Genomic DNA, 12,600 nt, shown 5'->3' on the forward strand with positions numbered 1-12,600 from the left:
ATCTTCCTGAATGCTGTGTTCAGTGCATTGTGATTAGTAGGGCGGCCGACACGACTTCCTAAGGATAAAGGTTTTATGCCTATAGGGGTCTCCCAATATAAACGCGACGGTACATGGGAGCACAATCCGTACTGGCGCTATCGTCCCTCAGGAGGAATCACCCACCATCAACGAGATCGATAGTCACCAGGCTTTACGACGCCGGAACACGTCTCTAGCCTAGACCTCTATGTTGTGTGTTATGTTGCAAAGCGTTGTTAAGTTCATTCAATTTATTTTAGGTTGATCTTTTTAGAAGTTTGCCTTTTGAGGTTCACCACAAGATGTATGATACAATTCCTAAATGCAGTCTAAAGATGATAAGCAAGCTTTATATCTTTTCAACTTATGAAAATCCTAGCTACAAAGGGAAAAGAAAGACACCATCTTTTCTCAAAGAGCAATCAGCACACTCTAATGCACTTTTCCTAAATCAAGCATGCAAACTATCAAGATGCAAATGCACAATGCAGGTGTTTGTTTTCCGCTTTCTTAGTATTGATGCCTACAAAGAAAGCTTTTTGCACAACTTTGAATTTGCTTTTAAATGACAAATACAAACAAGTTTACTTTTCGAAATCAGAGAGGGTAGAAGAGATTACAACACTTAACGATTTACGAAATGAATACTTGTTTCGACACTTAAAAGAGACAAACTCAAACCAAAAGCAAAAGTAAACGTATAATCAACTGTAAACAGCCAATGAACTCTCTCCTAAGATCACAATCAACAGATCTGAATCAAGGGCTACAGGATGACTATTTCACTCTTGCAAAGGAAAACTCTAAATGACGCCACAAACACATAAAAACACTCACAGTCTTTTTGTACAAAAGGAGGCGGAATTTAAGCAGAGAAAAGGAGTTATCAGACTGGTACCTATGCTGGTTACAGGCTGCAAAAATCAGAGATCAAAACAAGGCAAAACAGAGCAGAGAACACCAGCTGCACAAGGCCCAACTGGATCAGCGCAACCTCAACACAGGGGTTTTGACATTCAGCGCAGGTAGCCTTCACGGGACCTGCGTTGAAATGCAGAACCTCTTCACAGGGTCTGTGCTGAAGGAGAAACGAGAGTTTCTCACTGGGTTCTGGGTCACAGATTGCTGATTAATCTACGGTTTCAGGCGAAATCAAAACAACAAGCAAGGTACAATCAAAGGGATGCTTTGAGGGGGTACTAAGATCTATCACAAAGGATCATCAAATCATTTGTGAATCCATTGTTCAGATCATAGACAAATCCAGTGATTGGATCAAAGTAGCAACTGTCTACTTTGCATCTGAGAATAGCAGATGCAGTTCGATTGTTGCTGTTGAGTCTATGAAACAAACAATGATAGAGACACAAATAAAATGACTAAAGAGATCTCCCTAGCGAAGTCGCCAATTTGTTGTGGGGAAAAATGCCTATGCAGGATGATCCTATCCACCTAAGGTGTGACAGTGCCTTAGCAACAAACAGAGATAGCTATTCTAGTATTCTTCCTTTATGAATTAAGAATTAAGAGAGATAGATGGACTAACCGGTGTCTTCCGTTTGTCCCTCGATCCATTTCTCTCTTCTCTTTAGGAGTTCCCAGCTACTTTCCTTCTCGCTCACCCAGCTTCAAGAGGTTTCTGCAAGATCACAAGAAGAGAACACTACACAAAGACATAGATTCATATTCATAACTAGTTCAGGATTAGAAATAAACTAAACATACTAATGCAACCATACATCAAAGATACATCAGTATATAGGAGAAACCAAGATAGCTTTATTGATGAATAACAAGGTTCAGGAAGAGATACAACCCAGAGGGCTCCAATCCAGCATCTCCTTCCCAGCAAATGAAATTCCTATCTTCACCTTCCCTCAAAGCATTAAGCACCCAATAATTCCAGTCTCAAACCAACAACAATTCTTTGCAATAACAAAATTCCAGCCTCTAGATCTCATGGAGGAGAGATCCATAAATGGATGTTTGGAGAGAGGATGAGTCAGCTTGAGATCTGACTAGTGTCCTCTCCCTCTATCAGTTCTTGATTCCACTTGGAGGTTCTTGCTTCCACTTGGAGATTTGGAACCTCTTACTCATCACCAGTCGAATTCCTTGAGGCAAGTGTCATTGAGGAAGATTTTGGAAGCTTCCTGGGTCTTGACACCTCGTGGAATGAACTTGCCACATGTCAACTCTCGCTCAGTGCAGGTAGCCAGTGTTGCCTTTGACATTCAGCGCAGGTAGCCAGTGTTGCCTTTGACATTCAGCGCAGACAGCTAGTGGAGCCACTGAATTGATCCTGAATTGACTTGTTTTTGAGCAGTTTCTCGTGGAGAACTTCTGTGAATTGCTGTGGTTTGTTAGCCTTGTTCCTCTAGGGGTAGGAACAACATGTTTAGGGACTTTGGATCCCTTAGATTATGGACATTTCATGCTCAATGTTGTAAGGCACAAAAATGTCTATAACACACTGGTCCATAATTAATTGTAAAACGAACACTATCTGTTATAAAGATGAGCTTGGAATAAAACAAGAGATGTATGGAATTAAGCGGCCAATGCAGATTCAGCCCATAACTGCCTCATAGTTAGCAAAATGCATTAGGAAAGGATGTTAGATTTATGCTGTCCAAGTGGGTTATGCCAACTCGAAAGATAAAACAGCCACATTGGAGAACATTCCTGTGATACAAGAATTTGCTGATGTGTTTCCGGACGAGATTCCTGGACTACCACCCAAAAGAGACATAGATCTTACCATCAAATTGGTGCCAGGAGCAGCCCCGATGTCTCAAGCACCCTACAGAATGATCACACTAAAATTGACAAGAGTTAAAAATTAAATTACAGGAGTTGTTGGACAAAAACTACATTCGCCCTAGTGTGTCACCCTGGGGAGCCCCGATGTTGTTTGTTAAGAAGAAAGATGGGACTCTTGCATGTGTATGGATTATCGCCAACTAAACAAATTGACAATCAAGAATAAGTATCCTCTACCCCGTATTGATGAACTATTTGATCAAGTAAAAGGAGCAACAATTTTCTCAAAGATTGATTTGCGATCAGGGTATCACCAAATCAGGATTAAAGAGGAAGACATAGCTAAAACAACTTTTAGAACATGATATGGCCATTATGAATTTGTGGTGTTACCCTTTGGGTTGACCAATGCCCGTGCAACCTTTATGTGTCTAATGAACAACATATTTCATCAGGGTTTGGATAAGTTCGTGCTCATTTTCATTGACGATATATTGATTTATTCTCGAACTATGGAGAAGCACCAGGAGCACCTCAGATTAGTATTTTAAACCCTCCGAGAACACCAATTATATGCTAAGTTCAGAAAATGTTAATTCTTTAAAGAACAAATACAATATTTGGGGCATATAATCACTAAAGAAGGAATCACAGTGGATCCTGAAAAGATAAGGACCATAATGGAATGGTCGGTACCCAAGGATGTGGCAGACATCCGATCTTTCATGGGGTTAGCAGGCTATTACAGATAGTTTGTCGAAGGATTTTTTAGAGTAGCTTATCTGATCACTTCCTTAAAGAAAAAAGGAAGAACCTTTAGGTGGACCCCTGAATGTCAAAAAAGTTTTGAACAACTTAAATATCTGCTCACCACTGCACCCATTCTAAGCATAGCCGATCCTAGCAAAGATTACGTGGTGTGCACGGACGCAAGTAAGGAAGGGGTAGGAGGTGTGTTAATGCAGGAAGGGAAGGTGATAACATATGAATCAAGAAAATTAAAAGAGCATGAGCAGAAATATTCCACTTATGATTTAGAGTTGGTAGCCATCATTCACGCCTTAAAAATGTGGCGACATTATCTTATGGGAAGAAAATTTCTATTATTGACGGATCACCAGAGTCTAACCAATTATTTTAGCCAGCCCACCTTAAATGCAAGGCAAGCATGGTGGGTAGATTTCATAAGTGGTTTTTATTTTGAGATCGAGCATTTTAAAGGGAAAGAGAATCGGGTGGTGAATGCTTTAAATCGGAAATTGCAAAGTCTATACAAAATTTCTTGCAGTGAAGGTAAAAGCCCATTTAGAGAAATGATTAAAAGGGCAGCAGAACAAGATATTGCTTATCAACAAATAAAACAACAAGTTCAACACCCAACCAGCAAAGAAAAACAGCCAGATTATGCTTTGGATGCTGCTGGGATGTTGTATTACAAGAAAAGGCTATACGTGCCCAATCACAACAGCATTAAAAATCTGATTTTGGATGAGTATCATAAGATTCATTACGCTGGACACCCAAGATATCAAAAAATGATCACTGCACTCTGAAAAGAATATTATTGGCTGGGTATGAAGAAAGATGTGGCTAGATATTTGGCATGTTGTCTGAAATTCCAACAAATTAAAGAAGAACACCAACACCCTGCGGGGTTATTACAACCATTACCCATTTTGGAATGGAAGTGGGAAACCATCTCTATGGATTTTATAACGGGTTTGCCTAAGTCAAAGAAAAATAACGACTCCATCATGGTGGTGGTGGAAAAGCTAAGTAAGTCAGCACATTTTATACTGGTGCAATCTACTTACAGAGCTATGTAGATCGCCCATGTTTTCATGCAAAATATATTTAAGCTGCATGGGTTACCAAAGACAATAATCTCAGATCGTGATGTAAAATTTACATCGGTCTTTTGGAAAACATTGTTTGAAGAATTGGGGACTCAGCTGAATTTCAGTACAGCTTATCACCCTCAAATTGATGGGCAAACGGAACGGGTGAACCAGGTGGTGGAAGACATGTTAAGAGCATATGTGATGCAGCAACCAACCAAGTGGGAGGACTACCTGCACTTGGTTGAGTTTGCGTACAATAATGGCTATCATACATCATTGCAAATGAGCCCATTTGAAGTATTGTATGGGCAGAAGTGCTGCACCCCCTCAAGCTGGGGTGGACCGGAAGACAGATTGATGTTAGGTCCCGAAATGCTTAAGGAAATGGAGGAAATGGTTAAAAAGGTACGTTCTAATCTGAAGGCAACTCATGATATGCAAAAGAAGTTTTCTGACCAAAAAATGAGGTTTAAAGAGTATCAAGTCGGTGATCATGTGTATGTGAGAATTCGAGCAAAAAAAATCATGTTACAATGGAGCGGGTGCACTAAGTTGGCACCCGATTCTGTGGACCTTTTCAGGTCTTGTCCACAATCGGGTTGGTAGCATACAAGCTCGTCGTGCCAAGTCATATACAGGTCCACAATGTTTTTCATGTTTTCGTGTTAAAAAAATATGTTTATGATCCTAAGCATGTAATCAGTGGGCAGGATATATAGGTAAGGAATAGCTCTGGTAAATTAATCTAAATGAGCTCTATTAAAGAAAAAAACTGATTTAGGATGTTCCTTGTTTCAGGTCGAACTGGAAGGAGAAATCTTGGTCGAAGTGTTGAACATCCTTGACTGGAGAGAAGTAATGCTGCAGAAACGGGTTATTACCCAAGTTAAAGTGCAGTGGCAGTACTTTGGGCCTGATGAGGCCACTTGGGAAGATGAAGAACTTATGAAAAGAGCTTATCCAAGGCTGTTCATTAGACATTGGGACGATGTCCAATCTCAGGGGGGAGAGGGGATATAATGCTTCGGGAAAAAAATGTAAATATTTGACTTACTGTGGTAAATATAAACTAAACCTGATATTATTATATGTTTGAAATTTAAAAATATTTGTTTTCACTATGAGATGTAACAAGTGTTTTTTTTAAAGATGGTAACTTCTCAAGGAGGAAGTTGTCCTCTTGAGGTAAAAAAAAAGACAGTTGTTGTGAGGGAAACCATAACTACCTCCCCTAACTGGAAGAGTTTCCAGAGAAAAGGAGGGGATGAGAGGAAAATCTGCACTATAGGGATAGGCAGAAGAAGGGAAAAAGAAAAATAAAGAAGGCTAACTTTAGTGATGATCAGATAGCCCTGCACATTGTGCAAGCAACTTGCGGAAGACTATGGTCTAGCAAGGAAGCAAGGGGGGAGATTCTGGTCCTAAAAGATGAATCTCATGGTCGGGCGGTTGAGAGGCAGCAGACCCAGTTTCGGGTGACCTTCAAGAAGAACTTTACCAACTGGAGCACCAGGTACATAAAGAAATCCTTGAGGTAAAATTGCTATGTGAACTTTATAATGTATCATATTTCTGTTAAAAAGGAGGTGCGGAAGGTTTTCTCTACAGTGAACAATAGAGGAAATATGAGAGGAGAGATGGGTGTCCTCCTAAGAATATCTTTAATAATGTAAGAGTTAGTGGTTTGTGAAAAGTTTTTTCTTATTCTTGAATTTGGAGATAATTGTGAGAGGAGTTTGTAGGAAAAATTATTCAAAAATTAAAACAGAAACTCAAAGATTTATAGCAGACTCAAAATTGCAAAAGACTGACCTTGTAGTAAACCAAAATTCATACAATAATTAACAAAATGACCGTTTAGGAGCTTTTTCCTTAAATATGCCTGTACGCAAAGAAATGCAGGAAAATATAGAGAGTAGATTCAAAACCCCGGAGCACAACCAGGGGAGCGACACTTACATAGATTTTAAAGAAAATGCTGAGTGGCAAAACCATTCCCACAAGGTTATCAAATTCAAATCCAGAACCCTTTCTTTCCCTACTTGCATGCAGCTATGTTATTAAATGACAACATTGCAAATCATGTAACTATATATATTATTGATAGAAGAACAAATCTTGCAACTACGTAACCATACGAATGTGAGTATTCATGGATCAATTAAATAATAACATAACCCGAGCTCTGAGGAGTGTATTTAAGCTTAAGAGAAAATATAAAAGTGACACACACAGAAGACTAGCAGTATCATAGAGCTAGACCCAAAAGCACATGCCAACATGCAACAAATCTGCTAGGTATTTAACATTTTCACTATGCGGGAGATTGCCTACACAGAATATCACAAAACATGCAGTACAAACCTAATAGCAATCTGTGGGATTCAAAAACTGTACATATAAATTACATTGTCTCAACCATAGGAATAATTTTATAACTCAAGGAACCCTGAAGGGGGTAAAAACATTACAGTATAAGAAAAGAGTCGCAACGCGCAGCAGAGATGGCATGCTTCTTTTAATAACTTAACACTTACTCAGGTCACAAAGACCTTAACAAAAAAAACTGGAGAATAATTATATGAAAATTGTGCTCAACAAACAAACGAAACTGTAGCAAGCCCACGGGATTCTAACCAGGGTTTATAACCTGAACAGTCCTTTTTAAAAAAAATGTAATACATAGCAAATTAAGAGCAAGCCTGAGGGCATGACAAATTTAATAATGCGCCAGGTTAACCAGGGTTACAATTCAGAGGAATAACTTCGAGAACAAGATCTCCAAAAACCTATAAAGAGCAGAGTAACCTTAACTGATGTATAGACTTCGCCATAAATCTGATACAATAAACAGAATAGAAGTCGTAAGAACTAGGGTCGAAAGGCCATTTCTAAATAAAAAGGAAGAACCCTCTTCTTCCAACAGCAAAATGGGTAATCTGTCAATAGAACCAGAGAATCGACTACCATCAGGAGAAGTATGGTTAGGGACTTACCCGTTAGCCAATCGCTGAAGAGGTAGGACTTGGAAACCTAGGAAGCACCTACTAGAACCCTTGGGTGATTGCTGGAGGTCAACTCCATAACCCTCATCCACAGAATGAAGACAAGCGAGAAACCTATTAGAGTTTTGGATAAAAACTAAAGAAAACATGTAAGGATGAAAGGAAAACGATAAACTTAAAAGATTGCATGATAAATTTCTTACTGGAAGATGAATACTGTAATAACCAGGTCAAATTCAGTCCAAGCTCTGCATATACTCAGCGTGAAGGAGTTTTGGACGAATTCGTCGCTAGGAAGGTAAGACAGAGCTAAGCAATGCCTGATGCAAATGTTTTGGGAAACTCCACGCTACAAGATAAACATGGGTGGAGCATATCGGTTCAGCGTTGCCCTCAGATGGGCATCCATACACCCACACCATTGATGAGGGGAGAAGCCCGAGGGCACGAAGGCAGAGTGTACTCTGACAATACACATCACGTGACAAAGCCGGTGGATAATAAATTCCAAAGCCAGATGTAAAGAGCCAATAGGACCAACATTAAATCTGTCAACTAATATACTATCCACTCGAGAGATTTTCCAAATACGCAAAATACGAAAAACAATACCCTTTGATATTTCTCGAATGATGTATGTGTATTCAGAAAATTAGTAAGGTTAACACGTATTATTATATATGCACGTATGAGGTAGAATATGGTTTGACTTAAATAAAAAAAATTATCATATAGGTGGGTACATTATAGTTTTATTACCATAAAAATAATTCATTTATATTTATTTTACATTTTAATAAATTAATAAATAATTAAATCCTATTTATTTTAATAAAATAGTTTGTAATATTCTTAAACATAAAAATTTGTGTAATTTAAAATAAATCAAAAAAATTAAAATTAAAATTCTTATCCACACCGTTAAAAAAAACAAAACATTTCATTTAATTCATTTAAGCATCGAAAGATACATACATCATTTTAAAGTTAAAAACAAAATTTGTAATATATATATATTTAACAAAAATTTGAGAGACCAAAGGATTCCTTTAATTAATTTATCTTTTAATTAATTTATTTTGGCATTGTTCACGCATGTTAAATTTAAGTTAAAAACAAACTTTTAATATATATATTAAAAAAAAGAAATTGAGACCAAACGATTCTTTTAATTAATTTATTTTGGAATTTAATAAAATAAAACTCAAAAAATAAAAATGTTGGAGTGTTTGATTTGTTTTTTTGGGTTGGAAAATGATTTAGCAGTATTAAGAATGATGAAGAATTTTTGGAGAAATCAAAATCTTAAAATTTGGTAGCTATAATTTACATTTTTAAAATTTTCCATTAAATTTTACATTAATCTTACCAAAATTTCTATTATTTTATAAACTGATTTATAAACTAACCAAAATTTCCATTATTTTCTAAACTAATTTAACTAACTAAGCTAATTTAACTAACTAAGCTTTTGGGTTTCTTTAGCGGAAAAGAAAAACGTCATTTTCGTCAATGTGGTGCAGAGCAGTTTGGCTGACCGCCATTAAATATGATTGCCCTCGATTATCCCTTTGCGGTGAACACACTATTCTTCCTTTCTACCACAACAGATAGTCGATGCAGGCTTCGAGTATCTCCTTCTAATGGCTTCAATGGCAGAACTTGAGGATCATATGGCGATGGACAACTTTTTTTACAATAGAGCTCTCAAGGGGATGTACGTAATGGCAGTGGCAACATTCATCCCAGCAACTTTCATCAGAGCACCCTACGGACGCCACTCTCGCCCTGGGTGGGGTTCCTCCATATCCCCTCGGCTGGCCTGGTTTCTGATGGAGAGCCCCACTGTCTGGATGAGCGCCCTACTGTTCCCGCACGGTCGCATGAGCTCCAACCCGACATCACTGATACTGTTAATGGCCTTCGTCGCCCATTACATCCACAGGACCTGCATATACCCTCTCCGCATGCGACCACGCAGCAAGCCCTACCCCATCAGAATTGCGGCCATGGGCTTTTTTTTCAACATATACAACACCTACCTGCAAATCCGCTGGATCTCCAATTACGGAAACTACACGGCCGGCTGGCTCGGGAGCCCGAAGTTTCTTGTTGGGCTGCTGGTGTTCATTACGGGGATGATTATGAACATATGGGCGGATTCCGTTCTTTTAGCTCTGTGCAGTGGGAACGAGGGCTACAAGATTCCCAGAGGAGGGATGTTTGAGTATGTGAGCTGCCCCAATTATTTTGGGGAGATGGTCGAATGGCTTGGATGGGCTGTCATGACTTGGTCCTTCGCAGGTCTTAGCTTTTTTCTCTATACGGTTGCCAACCTGGGCCCCAGAACCGCGGCTCACCATGATTGGTACCACAAGCAATTTCCTGGGCGTTACCCCAAATCTCGAAAAGTTCTTATTCCATTTGTTTACTAGTCTTGGATTAGTTTCCCTGTACAATAATTCTGTTCTTTTTGAAGAATTCCTCAGCTTTGTTTTGCCTTTGTGGATGTGGGTGGTGAATTGCCTTCGCTAGCGCGTCCACTGGTTGAAATCCCAATCAGACGGAATAATAAATTGAAGGATCATACTTATATGATAATATTGGATTTCCTTTATATGTGTCCATTATTAATGGTTGAACCTAGCAGGTTTTCTGAAAAAAAAAAATTCCATTTTTCGAACAAATTATGTATATTTGAGAATTTTAGTCAAAATTTTATGATCCTTTTTTAAATCGTTTTGGTCAATGTTTAAAAAAATATCAACAAATCAAATTATTAATGCTAAGTGTGGATGACCCAACACATGTTAGGATTCATTGATATGGGACTTCATTCTATCATCCTATCTTTTTCTGGGATTAAGAGTGGAATTTCTCACTATTGAGCAATATTCTATCCCATGAATATTCTAAAACTTTTGAGTAGTCAGAAGGACAACTCAAGATAAGGGGCCATATTTATAATAATCTATGGTGTGTCCCCTATCAAGATATGTCCCCTATCAAGATGGTGTGTGGCCTTACCTCCTCCTCATGACACTCAGAATCCATCTCACAATAATAAGCACTGAAACCCATCTTCATGCTCTCCCATCTTCATGCTCTCTTCAAAGTCTTCATGACACTCAGAATCCATCACTATAATAAACACTGAAACCCATCCTCATACTCTCTTCAAAGTCTTCATGACACTCAGAATCCATGTCACCATAATAAACACTGAAAGTCATCCTCATGCTCTCTTCAAAGCCTACCATTTTCCATTTAGCTGGGCTGTTGTTTGGCATTGGATGTAAGGATTGCAGTCTTTACTGCTGCTAAAAGACTCAAGTTCGAAACTTGGTATTTCCTCATGTTGGCATGGTCCAAAGTTTGTAGAGTAGCATGCTCCCACATGTTGTTCTTGTGAGTAAAAGATGGCTTTTAAATTTACATTTTTATTTGATATTGTCAACTGAAGTTCTTGGTTATTGTGATATCATGCAACATCATTGCAACGAAACAGAAATGGCTAAAGTTGATTTTATTTGCATTCCCTCCAAAGTTGTCGTTAGAAACATTGTGTAACCAAAAAATGTTAGCTTGACTAGTGAGGAAAATCTTCTATGGTCTCAGTGCAATTTTTAATTGTGGGCAAACATGATAGGAATTTTAACAGTTTTACAATTTTGATCTTTCAGCGTTTTGTTTCGGAAGTATTGCCTTTTCAAAGTAACATAACTTTGGGTTTAAGAAAATTAGAAATATTGTGTCTATGATCTTTTGAGTAGCCATGAGAACACCTCTAAGGTAGTGGTCAACGATCAAACTTATGGCAAGGTAGTGGTGCAGACCCTATCATGTTGGTGTGACCTTATCCCATCTATGGAACGGTCCAGGTGCATCTCACCATATTAAGGACTGGAGTTACACTCATGATCACTTTAAGGCCTACCATTTTTCGTTGTCACACAATATTCACATCAAAAAAAAAATATTTAATATATACATAACCTAACCAGCTAACATTGCACTTTGTGCTACTCCTGTTTTGTTTATGTAAACACATTACTTTTAACGACCCAACATACACATAACTCTATATATAATGTCATCGGCTAGACATGTATTTCTATTGACTTTGGTTATTTCATGTTCCGCACGGCAATGTGATGTATTTTTATTAACTAGGCATTGGATGTAAGCACTGCCCTTATGACAGAACCCTACTATAGCTTATCGGCGGTAATATTAGTTAATAAAGCGCGGTCCTTGAAGGTCCTGCCGCAGTGAATGCAGGTGCCAACTCACTTACGCTATTAAAACAAGCGTCCTTGCAGGGGCAGGTGGCATGGCCTGGATCTCTTGGCCATGTGACACCTCGGAACCGCGGTTCTCGGTCCTCTCGCTCTTGTTTCCCGCCTTGTTCCGACGGCTTGGATCTCATCCAGAGATCGGATGGTCGGAAATCACTCAAGGGTTTCGTGTAATACTTATTTGCCTCCACATAGACTCAGAGTTCATTTTTACTTGCGGTCTTTCCGGTCCCGGTTCATCGCTCCTTCTTCGATCCGAATTCTCCTGCAACAGTTCTTCATTCTGCAAATGCCTCAGAGGCCGCGACCCGTCCGTCAAAAAACCCTCAAAGGTATGGTCAATGGATATTCGGTCTGCTATATTACTTAACAGTTCTGGTTACCATGGCAATTTCTTAGGATCTTACTCGTTTCCTTGCCATGATGTGCAGCTGGAGCTTGCTACTTTTTGGATGGAGTCAGGATGGCTGCACACAACGGCGCAATCCTCCGATAGTCACAGGTATGTATCGGCAAACAATATTCTGTTTACATAGTAGAATGAATAGAATACAGGTTATAATTCATAGTTTCGTGGTTTGGTGCAGACCACAGCCCCACGCGGGCTTTCTCGATTCAAACGCTGGGTATTCTCTGAGGAGAACCCTTACCATTTGACTTTGTTGTGTAGAC

The 12,600-nt window shown here is 38.9% G+C and overlaps 1 protein-coding gene across 1 annotated transcript; it reads left to right on the top strand.

The window, feature by feature from the left end:
* Positions 1-9,282: 9,282 nt before the first annotated feature.
* On the top strand, positions 9,283-10,065 carry LOC149192809 (steroid 5-alpha-reductase DET2-like). The gene has a single exon (XM_089406453.1). It carries the CDS (start codon positions 9,283-9,285, stop codon positions 10,063-10,065), a length of 783 nt encoding a protein of 260 aa, XP_089262579.1.
* The last annotated feature ends 2,535 nt before the right edge of the window (positions 10,066-12,600 follow it).

This window comes from Pinus tabuliformis, chromosome 2_2 (genome assembly GCF_031772625.1).
Source record: "Pinus tabuliformis cultivar Carrire ecotype Pingquan chromosome 2_2, CPIR1, whole genome shotgun sequence".
In the NCBI taxonomy this organism is placed as follows: Eukaryota; Viridiplantae; Streptophyta; class Pinopsida; order Pinales; family Pinaceae; genus Pinus; species Pinus tabuliformis.